Source organism: Lissotriton helveticus, chromosome 11 (assembly GCF_964261635.1).
Source record: "Lissotriton helveticus chromosome 11, aLisHel1.1, whole genome shotgun sequence".
Classification (NCBI taxonomy): domain Eukaryota; kingdom Metazoa; phylum Chordata; class Amphibia; order Caudata; family Salamandridae; genus Lissotriton; species Lissotriton helveticus.
The window spans coordinates 31,555,647-31,570,171 of NC_136072.1; the positions used below are offsets into that span (position 1 = coordinate 31,555,647).

The 14,525-nt window shown below is 45.3% G+C and overlaps 1 protein-coding gene across 1 annotated transcript in view; it reads left to right on the forward strand.

Moving 5' to 3' along the window:
* The window catches only part of LOC144792126 (uncharacterized), a 201,893-nt gene that overhangs the window by 145,416 nt on the left and 41,952 nt on the right, over nt 1-14,525 (forward strand). The window contains exons 31-33 of the mRNA XM_078667000.1: nt 780-899; nt 3,023-3,142; nt 5,341-5,460. Of these exons, the coding sequence (XP_078523126.1) occupies nt 780-899; nt 3,023-3,142; nt 5,341-5,460 (360 nt within the window). The remainder of the gene's footprint in view (nt 1-779; nt 900-3,022; nt 3,143-5,340; nt 5,461-14,525) is intronic.

Here is a 14,525-nt window from a genome sequence, read left to right on the forward strand (position 1 = left end):
ATTTTGCAATGCAGGGCGCGCTACGAAATTCGTTTTATTATTGAAATTGTTTACTTACCTGTAATTATGCATATGCCGGTTTTTAGCCCTCTCCACCCTGCCCCTCCCCCTCCCCGCCTCCCTGCCCCACCGTAACTCCCTCCACGGCCCGCGGCTGCACATAAACCGTGTTTATTAAGTAAATATACTCTGAAAAATAATACTAGCCTCTCGCTCCGTTATCATAGCTTTGTGTGGCCTGAAATAGTCTGAATTACCACACCTGTAGGATGTCAAAACTTAGGTGTTATGTTGGTACTGTCATTTGCAGCTCTGGCAGGGTATGGGAGGTGCAGGCAGCAGTGGCCTTCCAAGAAAGGCCCTGGCACTTAACTTTTTACAAACTGACCACTGCTTAGGCTTGACCAGCGGCCATGTCCTATTCAGCTAAGTATAAATACGTCTCACTACAGGTCCCTGGAAGCATATTCCTCTTGGTGTAATACGTTTTTAACTGCATGTAGCACATTATTTTTATAAACAATTAATGAACTGCTGTTTTCCTCAGGTGGATATTAATCACTGTCCACATTGTGCAGATAGACAAACCATTAATTGATTTATATTCTATTTGAAACAACAGTTGGAAAGCTATGACTTTCCAATTTGTATAAACCTATGAAATGCTGCCCCCTATCCAACTCTGCACCTCCTGGATTCCATGTCAGAGTCAGTGCACCCGATACACTTGGCGACTGTCATGAATGCAACGCTCTAACAGCTTCATTGATCCTCTTTAGGTAACGGGACATCCTGCAGTGACGTAAATGAGTGTATGAAGAACACACCATGCCATATAAATGCAACCTGCATTAACACCATTGGAAATTACTCATGCTCCTGTAACCCTGGATTTGAAGGTAACTCAATCTTGGTTCCACTTAAATACTCTATAAATCGAGTCACATGTTTTCTATAATGCCTGTCTTGGCGATCGAATCCTATAATATTTTGTAGTACCCTGGCACTAAGCCTTCTCAAATAGAACTGCAATCATCTGCAAGGCCAGTTTCTGTAATAACTAAAGTTTCAGAAGTGTCATCAGTAATTAAATAATTATTTAGGACTGTTTTCAACCACAGAGTGAGGGTCCCATAGGCCTTCTTTGAGTGTGTTGTGGATTCCTTTCTTATTATTTTGAGTTTTGCTGTTACTATTAGGAAAGCTTGAATTTCCTTTGCAATCTGAAAGGGTTGAAGAGCCAGAAACCATCTGAGAATGCGGTCATTGTGACCACGGTTCCTTTGAAGCCAGGTCAACGGGGCATGGTCCGTATACATAACAAAGGGTCTCCCCTCGAGATAGCATCGGAGCTTGTCCACACTCCAGCGGACCGCTAGACATTCTTGTTCGATAGTAGAGTAGGCAACTTCTCGGGGGAACAGCTTACGGCTGATGTAGACTACCGGTCTTTCTAGCCCATCCTCGTCCTCTTGTGAAAGAACTGCCCCAATACCTATGCCTGAGGCATCTGTCTGTAGGATAAAGGGTTTTTGGAAGTCCGGGGAGATCAATACTGGTGCAGTAGTGAGGACGGTTTTAAGTGCCTGAAAAGCTGTTGTTTCCTTGGGAGTGGGGGCTGGTAACCTGGGAGAAGAGTGTGTTTTCTTTAAGAGATCAGTGAGGGGTCCAGCCATATCAGCAAATTGAGCGATAAACCTTCTATAGTACCCTACAAGGCCCAGGAACGCTCTCAGATCCCTTTTGGTCTTAGGATAGGGGACTTCAAAGATAGCCTTCACCTTCTCTGTTTGGGGTTCTATCTTACCATTGCCCGAGACATAACCAAGATATTTTACCTTCCTAAAGGCGACCCTTGTCTTTTTGGCGTTTATGTGGAAGCCTGTTGTTCTCAGACTGGGAATTAACATTTTTTTTACAAATCCATAGCTTTTTAGGCCCTAGGCTACATGTGGAAAAGGGGAATTTGGATCCAATAGGTTTAATAGAACTACTGCGTAGACAACCACGGATTGGGGTGATCTACCAGGGAATATTGGCAGAGTTTCCCGATGACATAATATCTCCAAATGTGAGGAGAGGAAGCTAGGGAGAGAGAAGATTAATCTGGAAACAATGTTAGAACTTGCAAATTGTGAAATCTTGTCTGGTAGCCTGAAAGCGCAGCACTTTATGTCGGTTTTTAATTTATATTACACTCCCGCCAAAATTTCTAAGTGGGCCCGCCCCTTGGGGAGCTCATGAAGCAGATGCGGGTTATGGGGAGCCGATACCTTACATATGTTGTTTACATGTCCAGGATTGGGAATTGTTTTTTAAGGATATAAGTCAATTTTTAAAATCTGATTCTAGCAACACCTGTAACACTTACTGCTGAGCTGATAATACTGGGGGTTGAAGGGGATGAAGTAGGAGCACTTCGCGGGAGGGTCGAGACTAGCTTTCTATTCATTGCTATGTCTGTTCTAAGGGTGTATTTAACCTCCCAGTGGATCTCCCCAGACGCTCCTACATTTATCAATTGGAGATCCAGGATGCTTGGGCTATACAACATAGAATCCTCTGTCTATAAAAGGCGGGGACAAAGGAAACGAATATGGGTCCTAAAAATCTGGTCCTCGATTACCAATTGGCTAGAGAATACTGTGTAGCTTTAAGACAATATCCTTCTTTTTATAATTTGTTTATTTACTTATCTACTGTTCTTGATCCACCCCTCTGATAAAATTCTTTCTTTTTTTTTTTACAATGTCAAACAATGTATAACCAATATTTATCCAATTTGATGTTAATATGTGTTGTTCATTTGCAAATGAAGCTGTACTTACTGTGATAATTTACTGCTTGGGTAAAAAAAAAAAAAAAAGGGAAAGCTATGATTTTCCCCTTTGTACAAACCTATGAAATGCTGTCCCCTATCCGACTCTGCATCTCCTGGATACCATGTCAGAGTCAGTGCACCCGATACACTTGGTGACTGTCATGAATGCAATGCTCTAACGGCTTCATTTTTCCTCTTTAGGTAACGGGACATCCTGCAGTGACATAAATGAGTGTCTGAAGAACACACCATGCCATATAAATGCAACCTGCACTAACACCATTGGCAATTACTCTTGCTCCTGTAACTCTGGATTTGAAGGTAACTCAATTGTGGGTTCACTTAAACACTTTATAAATTGAGTTACAAGTTTTCTATAACGCATGTCTGGCGATGGAATCCTATAATAATTTGTAGAACCCTAGCTCTAAGCCTTCTAAAATAGAATTGCAATCATCTGCAAGCCAAGTTTATGTAATAGCTAAAGTTTCAGATGTGTCATCAATAATTAAATAATTAATTAGGACTCTCTTTTTAACCACAGAGCGAGGGACCCACAGGCCTTCTTTGAGTGTGTTGTGGAATCATTTTATATTATTATGAGTTTTGCTGTTATTATTAGGAAAGGGTGAATTTTCTTTGCAGAATTTAAGAATACCAATCCTTTATCTGTGCCAAACACATCCTTGAATTCTATCAGCTGGGAGGCATAGTGACTACACGCTACCCAAATCAGGACTCAATCAGGTCCATATCGACTAGTTCATGGTGCACTAGATGTGCTCATCTGTCCTGTGGTTACCACTTTATAGACCCACTGAAAGCAGCACCTAAGGGGAAAGTAAGAAGTGAGCTCTGGTACGCTGCACTTCAGGCGGAAGTCAGGTACAGCAAAAGTGGGCAACAAAGAAAGACTGCCAAATCAAAATAATTAAAATGATAAACTAACATAAAAGGTTCTAAGAAGAGGCCACACGACCGAGTGAAACTTATTACAAGGAAATAATTATTTAAAAAGTATAAATAAGATTAGCTAAATTATGACAGTTTTAGTGAGGGCCAGGTACCCCTCAGCCAGATGACAGAGGGCCAGGAAAAGAACATTGTGGTGGTCAGTATTCAGGGATGCTAAAATGTTCTGCTCATCAAAAAGATAAATTAGACTCAGGATGTTCAAATGATGCCACCACCTGGTGTAAAGGCTCCCTACTGTGAGCAATGTGAATAAAAATAATTCAGTACTCTCCTGTTGTCTTCGTTGGAATTGGGACTTCTTGTAGTGACAAAGTGAGTGTACTAACAGGCCATGCCACATAAATGCAACATGCATTATGACTGTTGGAAGCTACACCTGCACCTGTCACCATGGATACCAAGGAAAAATCAGAGAGCTCCTCCTCTTTGACAGACATGCTGCTGTGTATGCAGAAACTAGACTTTTTCTTTGCCAGATGTCTTATGACCAGCACTTAATTTGTGCCGGTTGGTTCGGGTACTTGGCTCCATCACTTAATTGACAGCACTTGCTGTAGTGACAGTCCACCACATGGTGGTGCTAATCTTTTCAAATTTGAGATAAGCACATAAACAGCCGCGGGCCGTGGAGGGAGTTACGGTGGGGCAGGGAGGCGGGGAGGGGGAGGGGCAGGGTGGAGAGAGCTAAAAACCGGCACCTGGATAATTACAGGTAAGTAAACAATTTAATTAATAAAACGAATTTCATAGCGCGCACTGCATCGCATTTTGCAATGCAGGGCGCGCTACGAAATTCGTTTTATTATTGAAATTGTTTACTTACCTGTAATTATCCATATGCCGGTTTTTAGCCCTCTCCACCCTGCCCTTCCCCCTCCCCGCCTCCCTGCCCCACCGTAACTCCCTCCACGGCCCGCGGCTGCACATAAACCGTGTTTATTAAGTAAATATACTCTGAAAAATAATACTAGCCTCTCGCTCCGTTATCATAGCTTTGTGTGGCCTGAAATAGTCTGAATTACCACACCTGTAGGATGTCAACACTTAGGTGTTATGTTGGTACTGTCATTTGCAGCTCTGGCAGGGTATGGGAGGTGCAGGCAGCAGTGGCCTTCCAAGAAAGGCCCTGGCACTTAACTTTTTACAAACTGACCACTGCTTAGGCTTGACCAGCGGCCATGTCCTATTCAGCTAAGTATAAATACGTCTCACTACAGGTCCCTGGAAGCATATTCCTCTTGGTGTAATACGTTTTTAACTGCATGTAGCACATTATTTTTATAAACAATTAATGAACTGCTGTTTTCCTCAGGTGGATATTAATCACTGTCCACATTGTGCAGATAGACAAACCATTAATTGATTTATATTCTATTTGAAACAACAGTTGGAAAGCTATGACTTTCCAATTTGTATAAACCTATGAAATGCTGCCCCCTATCCAACTCTGCACCTCCTGGATTCCATGTCAGAGTCAGTGCACCCGATACACTTGGCGACTGTCATGAATGCAACGCTCTAACAGCTTCATTGATCCTCTTTAGGTAACGGGACATCCTGCAGTGACGTAAATGAGTGTATGAAGAACACACCATGCCATATAAATGCAACCTGCATTAACACCATTGGAAATTACTCATGCTCCTGTAACCCTGGATTTGAAGGTAACTCAATCTTGGTTCCACTTAAATACTCTATAAATCCAGTCACATGTTTTCTATAATGCCTGTCTTGGCGATCGAATCCTATAATATTTTGTAGTACCCTGGCACTAAGCCTTCTCAAATAGAACTGCAATCATCTGCAAGGCCAGTTTCTGTAATTACTAAAGTTTCAGAAGTGTCATCAGTAATTAAATAATTATTTAGGACTGTTTTCAACCACAGAGTGAGGGTCCCATAGGCCTTCTTTGAGTGTGTTGTGGATTCCTTTCTTATTATTTTGAGTTTTGCTGTTACTATTAGGAAAGCTTGAATTTCCTTTGCAGAGGGAAAAGGGGTGACATAGATTTTTTCTCCAAACAACTTGCTTATTTTTTTCTTTGAGAGGGGAATTTGAGGATAACAAATCCTGTATCTGTGCCAAACACATCATTGCATTCCATGAGCTGGGAGGCATAGTGACTAGATGATACCCACCTCAGGATTCAATCAGATACATATCGGCTGGTCCGTTGTGCTCTTGATGTGCACATCTGTCCTGTGGTTACCAGTTTATAGACCCACTGAAAGCAGCACCTAAGGGGGAAGTAAGAAGTGAGCTCTGGTGCGCCGCACTTCAGGCAGAAGTCAGGTGCAGTAAAGGTGGGCAACAAGGAAAGACTGCCAAATCAAAATTATTAAAATGATGAACAAACATAAACAGTTAAAAAAACAAGGCTAGACAGCTCTGTGAAACGTATTACAGGGAAACAATTATAAAAAAAAAATAAGATTAGCTAAATTATGACAATATTAGTGATGGCCAGTTACCCCTCAGCCAGATGACGGGGGCCAGGAAAAGAACATTGTGGTGGGCATTATTCAGGGACACTAAAATGTTCTGCTCACGAAGAAGTGAAATTAGACTCAGGATATTCAAATGATGCCACCTCACACCTGGTTCAAAGGCTCCCTACTGTGAGTAATGCAAATAAAAATAATTCAGTACTCTCTTGTTGTCTTCTTTGGAAATGGGACTTCTTGTAGTGACAAAGTGAGTGTACTAGCAGGCCATGCCACATGAATGCAACACGCATTAACAGTGTTGGAAGCTACACCTGCACCATGGATACCAAGGTAACATCAGAGAGCTCCTCCTCTTTGACAGACAAGCTGTTCTGTATGCAGAACCGCTTAACCGCAGTGGCAATTCTGCCACGGTGCGGCGGTTCAGCGCAGTGGGCGGGGCCGTAACGGCCAACGGACGTGCGCAGCAATAGTAGTGCGCTCGATGGCCGATGGCTGACGCCATCAGCGAAGGGGATAAACTAGACTTTTTCTTTACCAGATGTCTTATGCAGGCCTGACCAGTGGCCATGTTCTATTGAGCTAATTATAAATATGTCTTACTGCAGTTCCCTGGAAGCATATTCCTCTTGGAATAATAAGTTTCTAACTACATGTAGCACATTATTTTTATAAACATTTAATCAACTGTTGTTTGCCTTGGGTGGATATTGATCACTGTCCACATTGTGTTGCTAGAAAAACCATTAAAAACTTTATATTCTATTTGAAACAACAGTTGGAAAGCTATGATTTTCTCTGGTCTGTCTTACAATGGAAGGGATTTATTCCGAATTTATTCAAGCAGTCCAGGCTCTCTATATAACACCAGAAGCTGTTATTCGAATATCACAGCAAACCTCACAAGCATTTAACATTAGTAGAGTAACAAGGCAGGGCTGTCCCTGCTCCCCACTGCTATTTTAACTATATATTGACCCTTTTTTAGATAAACTTGATGTAGAAATTAATATCGATCCTTTAAAAGTCAATAATACTAGTTCTAAAACATTGGCATCTGCCGATAACATTGCGATTTTCACCAGCGATCTAAGGCTACTTTTCCCAGCTGTGGGAATATGTGCTAAACAGTTTAGCGCAATATCTGTGTGATGGTTGGGACAGGGTGGGGGGACCCATAAACGGAGTACTGCCACACAGGTACGTTTGAAAGGGAACGTTCTTTATTTAACAGCTCATAGTCCAGCTCCAAATGTCCAATCCAAAACAAAGAAAACAGGGAATCGTCTTTATCCCAGAATTAGCACTGCTGTGGTTTGGTAAGTGACGGCTGTCTTGCTTGAAGGGTCCGGCCTCTTAGGTCCTTCAACGTAAGGGGTCCGAAAAAGGCACTCGAAAGAAAGAAAACAACAAAAACCCTTGGTTACTGGTTGGTACCGGGTTTCCGGTTCTGACAGAGCGGAGGCGGGGAGTGAGGGATCACCAGGGTCTACCACCACAACACACGATGATTGACAAGGCGGTTTTGTGCATAAAAAGGGAGGGATGTGTGAATTCCAGCATTTAGCACGCAGACCCGTGTTGTGACCTCCCTCAACCACCCCTACTCAGTCCCTCCCCGTGCAAATACGACTCCCTGTAAGCGGGCCCGTACCTTGTGGTGCCACACTTCTCCTGAAGCGTGGCGGGACAGCTCGTTCTCTCGTTGGCCACCTGGCTCTCTCCGGTCTTGAGGTTGTACGATTCCTGGAACCTCCGTCTCCTCGGGGTAGAACGCCTCCGCGGCCACACCGGACGACTCCCTCTCCACACCTGCCTCGGCGGTCGATGAAGTCCGACCCTCTTCCGGGTATCGCGTTTTCAGCTCCTCCCTCGCTCCTGATAGGAGCACGGCCGACGACGTCACTGGCGGAGATCCCAGCTCCGGGAGGGTCAAAGCAGCGTTAAAGGGACCGTGGCCGTCCTGCACTCGGGGCGGAAAGGAACAAGCGTTAAAGTCCTCACCCGGCCCCGGGCAGACAGGCACCCCCTGACACATCCCTCCCCCGGGATTTCCCAGATCGGGGGAAAGAGGAAACCGGTACAAAAAGTCAGCATTCCCTTGGCCCACTCCTTTCCGATGGCGGACCTCAATCTGAAAGGGTTGAAGAGCCAGAAACCATCTGAGAATGCGGTCATTGTGACCACGGTTCCTTTGAAGCCAGGTCAACGGGGCATGGTCCGTATACAGAACAAAGGGTCTCCCCTCGAGATAGCATCGGAGCTTGTCCACACTCCAGCGGACCGCTAGACATTCTTTTTCGATAGTAGAGTAGGCAACTTCTCGGGGGAACAGCTTACGGCTGATGTAGACTACCGGTCTTTCTAGCCCATCCTCGTCCTCTTGTGAAAGAACTGCCCCAATACCTATGCCCGAGGCATCTGTCTGTAGGATAAAGGGTTTTTGGAAGTCCGGGGAGATCAATACTGGTGCAGTAGTGAGGACGGTTTTAAGTGCCTGAAAAGCTGTTGTTTCCTTGGGAGTGGGGGCTGGTAACCTGGGAGAAGAGTGTGTTTTCTTTAAGAGATCAGTGAGGGGTCCAGCCATATCAGCAAATTGAGCGAAAAACCTTCTATAGTACCCTACAAGGCCCAGGAACGCTCTCAGATCCCTTTTGGTCTTAGGATAGGGGACTTCAAAGATAGCCTTCACCTTCTCTGTTTGGGGTTCTATCTTACCATTGCCCGAGACATAACCAAGATATTTTACCTTCCTAAAGGCGACCCTTGTCTTTTTGGCGTTTATGTGGAAGCCTGTTGTTCTCAGACTGGTGAGTACGTTGTCTAGATGTTTGGTATGCTCTTCCCACGTCTTACTGAAAACGACGATGTCGTCCAAGTAAGCGGAAGAATATTGTTGGTGTGGTGACAACACCGTATCCATAGCCCTTTGGAAGGTTGCCGGAGCACCATGCAATCCAAACGGAAGAACGGTGAAGTGATAATGACCCGAGGGCGTAGAGAAGGCTGTTTTCTCTTGGTCTGTAGGGTTTAGGGGAATCTGCCAATACCCCTTGGTGAGGTCTACAGTGGTGATATAACGTGCTTCACCAAGGCGTTCTAGCAGTTCATCCACACGAGGGAGTGGGTAAGCATCTTGTTTGGACACCCTATTGACGGCCCTGAAATCGATACAAAACCGAATACTACCATCCGGTTTTGGATCGAGTACCACTGGGGAACACCAATTACTGTGTGAGGGTACTATCACCCCAGAGCGGAGCATCTGGTTGATTTCCTCCTGAAAAGCACGTCTTCTGGCTTCGGGGACCCGGTAGGGTTTTTGCTTCACGACTGTCCCGGGAGGAGTGGGAATGGAATGTACTGCTATGTGTGTTTTCCCTGGTTGCTCTGAGAACACGTCTGTGTAACGGAGAAGAAGAGAAAGGACTTCTTCACGTTGTATCTCCGTTAAATCGGGATTGATGGGAGTGTCATAAACAGTGTGGTTAGCAGTTGTAAGCGTATGAACCGCTTGGGGAGGTTTTCCCAGCCACTTCTTTAACAAGTTTATGTGGTACATTTGAGTCTTGGTGCCCTTCACTTGCAGGATATACGTGGTTCTACCGATCTTTTTGATGATTTTAAAAGGACATTGCCACTCTTTTTTCATTTTATGAGTGGATGTAGGTAACAGGACCAAAGCCCAATCACCAACGTCCATTTCCCTCCACTTCTTGCCCTTATCATAAAACGTTTTTTGTTTGTTCTGAGCAATGGCTAGGTGATCATGAGCCAGGGTTCTAAGCTTATGAAGCCTGGTTTGTAGTTGCCGGGTATAGTCCACTAAGGCTTCTGCCTCGTGGGCTCCTTCTCTTTCCCAACTATCTTTGGTTATTTCCAAGAGAGTTCTTGGACTCTGTCCAAAGAGCAACTCGAAAGGGGACGACCCTAAACTTGCTTGTTTTTGGCTGCGGAGAACAAAAAGAGCTAAAGGTAACAACTGATCCCAGTTTCTACCGTCCCCAGATAGCAGTTTCTTCAAGGTGAGCTTTAAGCTGCTGTTGTATTGCTCAACCAGCCCATCTGTCTGGGGATGGTAGACTGATGTTTTAATGTGAGTGATACGAAGTTGCTTACAGACCAGTGTCATTAAACGCGAAACAAAAGGTGTTCCTTGATCTGTAATGATCTCGCGAGGAAAACCCATTCTAGAGAAGACCTCTACGAGTTTTTGGGCAATGGCAGAGGAGTTGGCTGTCCGGAGGGGAAAGGCCTCAGGGTAGCGGGTGGCGTAGTCAACTAGGACTAAGGCATACTGGTGACCCCTAGCAGACTTAGGCAAAGGGCCTATGAGGTCCATCCCCAACATGTTGAAAGGTTTACCTATGCTGGGTAGAGGGTTCAGGGGTACAGCAGGGGGAACATAGGGGTTTCGGCGCTGACAGATTTGGCATTCTTGGCAATAGCGTTGGATTTGTGCATAGACCCCTGGCCAAAAGAAGTGTTGCAAAATGGCCTGCCCTGTTTTTTCAGCGGCGAGTGTCCGGCTTACAGATGAGCGTGTGTGAAAAATAGGATTTGGTCCCTGAAATCTGCGGGTACTAAGAGCTGGGGAATTGCATCGTTCTCTGACTGCCTATATAACAACCCGTTTTTTTCGATAAAGGTGGGATAGGTTCTATTCGCAGGATCCTGATTTGAGCGGGCTACTTGCCAGGCGTTGGTGAGAGAGGCATCATTTAGTTGTGCCGTTCTGAAATGTGTATTCCTAGCCCATGGTTCTGACGTAAGGAGGTTATTCTGGGGTACGTTTTGTATGGCATCAGACATGAGGGTTATGAACCCGGGATTGTCGGTTCCAATAATCACCGGTTCAGGAAGTGTAGGCAATACCCCAACCACTACTTCTGTCCTAGTCCCTGAAGCAGTACAAAGACTGATTGTTGCTAAGGGATATTCCCTAACATCCCCATGGACACATCTGATGTGAACACTTTTCCCTGGCATCATACAGGAGGAGGGAACTAACTCTTGTCGTACCACCGAATGCCTGCACCCAGAATCAAGTAATGCTCGAACCACCCTGCCATGTATGTTCACACTCACATAGAATACTGGACCTGTTTCTTGAGCGTATGGAAGAGAGTGTGGGGCGTAGCTCACATCCATGGGTTCCTCCTCCTTCTCCCTCTTTTTACGACAGTACCTCGCTATATGACCCCACTCTCCACAATCATAACATTGGGGACCTGGAGTGGGTGGCACATCAGGTTTGGGGAACCGTGCTCGTGGAGGTTCTATTGGTATCTTTGGGTATTTCTTCTCGGGTTTTCCGGGGTTATGTTTGCTGGGTTTTTCGGGCTCTTTCATAGGAGGTCGTCCTTGGGCACGGGAATAGGATGTGGCCATTTCAATGGCATGTTCGAGGGTTAAACCTGCATGTTGTTTTAGCCAGCGCTGAGTCCATAGGGCAAAGCCTCCAAAAACTGTTCTAGATAAATCTTATTCATCACGTCATCCATGTTCCCTTCTTGTGGTTTGAGCCACAAGTCAGCTGCTGCTTTCAGCTTGTAAAATAGAGTCTTCGGTAGATCTCCTGGGGTTCCGCGTTCTTGTCGGAATTTTAATCTATGGGTCTCTTCGTCAACACCGAGACGGTCTAGGATATACTGTTTTACCACGGCGTACACTGCAGTGCCATCCTTATTGATCATCTGCTACGCAGCTTGTGCCTCACCCGTTAACAGAGGGGCAAGGTAAAACGGCCACCTATCACCGGGCCAAGCACTGGCCCTGGCAGCCCTTTCGAAATTCAAAAAGAAAGCCAAAGGATCATCCCCGGGCGTAAACTTCTGGAGAGGTACCACCGTTCCAGGGGGAGGGGCGCTAGTTCTCCCTTGTCCCAAAACTACCATGAGGTGGTTTTGCCCCTCAGCAAGCTTCAGTAAATTATCCGCTTGAGCTTATATAGCAGCGGTGAAGGCTGTGCGGTCTGCTTCGGCCTGGCTAGACCCACTCCAATTTGTCCTGCCCCTACTTCCTTTGTTGTATGAGGGTTTCCATCTTTTATCAGATGCAGGTTCTTCCTTAAACAAACGCCTATCTGGCTCGCCACTTGTGATGGTTGGGACAGGGTGGGGGGACCCATGAACGGAGTACTGCTACACAAGTACGTTTGAAAGGGAGCATTCTTTATTTAACAGCTCATAGTCCAGCTCCAAATGTCTAATCCAAAACAAAGAAAACAGGGAATCATCTTTATCCCAGAATTAGCATTGCTGTGGTCTGGTAAGTGACGGCTGTCTTGCTTCAAGGGTCTGGCCTCTTAGGTCCTTCAATGTCAGGGGTCCGAAAAAGGCACTCGAAAGAAAGAAAACAACAAAAACCCTTGGTTACTGGTTGGTACCGGGGTTCCGGTTCTGACAGAGGGGAGGCGGGGAGTGAGGGATCACCAGGGTCTACCACCACAACACACGATGATTGACAAGGTGGTTTTGTGCATAAAAAGGAAGGGATGTGTGAATTCCGGCATTTAGCACGCAGACCCGTGTTGTGACCTCCCTCAACCACCCCTACTTAGTCCCTCCCCGTGCAAATACGAGTCCCCTTTAGCGGGCCCGTACCTTGTGGTGCCACTCTTCTCCTGAAGCGTGGCGGGACAGCTCGTTCTCTCGTTGGCCACCTGGCTCTCTCCGGTCTTGAGGTTGCACGATTCCTGGAACCTCCATCTCCTCGGGGTAGAACGCCTTCACGGCCACACCGGACGACTCCCTCTCCACACCTGCCTCGGCGGTCGATGACGTCCGACCCTCTTCCGGGTATCGCGTTTTCAGCTCCTCCCTCGCTCCTGATAGGAGCACGGCCGACGACGTCACTGGCGGAGTTCCCAGCTCCGGGAGGGTCCAAGCAGCGTTAAAGGGACCGTGGCCGTCCTGCACTCGGGGCGGAAAGGAACAAGCGTTAAAGTCCTCACCCGGCCCTGGGCAGAGAGGCCCCCCCTGACAATCTGGTTACAAATTAAATCTGGACAAAACCCAATGCCTACATTCAGGTAAATCTCATCAGGCAGACATCCCAATCATGTCAGAGGCTACCTATCTGGGAGTTAGATTAACAGCTGCAGGGGAACGCATCCTGGAACTTAATAGTTTACCTGTCATTCATACTGTTAGTAAATCCTTGGAAAGACTAGATTATCTGCACTCATCACTACATGGCCACTGCAAAGTAATTAAAATGTCAATTTTTCCTAAACTTTTATACTTTTTCCGAAGAATCCCATTAATATTTCCTACATTTTGTATCGCCAAAATTGAAAGAGTTTGTTTTAGATTCTTATGGGGCTATTGGAAGCCCAGAAGAGCAATCAAGTGGATTACCCTCCCTAGATTAAGGGGTTGTTGGGGCATGCCTAACTTTTTATTATATCACTGGGCTGCGCTATAGCAGCATATGGAAATATTAGTGACTGGCAAAACAACTAGATCAGACGCTACCATTCCTTCAATCTATGAGATGCCAGACAAAGGCTAGTTAAAATTCTGGAACCAAGCTATTACAAGAAAACTAAATTTAAAGCAATTCACTCTACCTATTCAGTGTGGAAGAAAATTCGAAATAGATTCAAAATACCTAACATCAATGCATACACTCCTCTCTCTGCAACTGGCCTTTTACCAACTATATTTCAGGACAGGATCACAATTAGCTGGGGCAATGCAGAAATCACTGTTTTAGGGGACTTAAGTCATGAAGGGAAACTAACATAATTTATACTTTTACAGGAAAAATGTGGTCTTCCCAGGGGGAATTATCATTTTTTATTACAAATCCATAGCTTCTTAGGCCCTAGGCTACATGTGGAAAAAGGGAATTTGGATCCAATAAGTTTAATAGAACTACTGCGTAGACAACCATGAATTGGGGTAATCTACCAGGGAATATTGGCAGGGTTTCCCGATGACATAATATCTCCAAATGTTAGCTTGGAGAGGAAGCTAGGGAGAGAGAAGATTAATCTGGAAACAATGTTAGAACTTGCAAATTGTGCAATCTTGTCTGGTAGCCTGAAAGCGCAGCACTTTATGTCGGTTTTTAATTTATATTACACTCCCGCCAAAATTTCTAAGTGGGCCGGCCCCTTGGGGAGCTCATGAAGCAGATGCGGGTTATGGGGAGCCGATACCTTACATATGTTTTTTACATGTCCAGGATTGGGAATTGTTTTTTAAGGATATAAGCCATTTTTTAAAATCTGATTCTAGCAACACCTGTAACACTTACTTCTGAGCTGATAATAC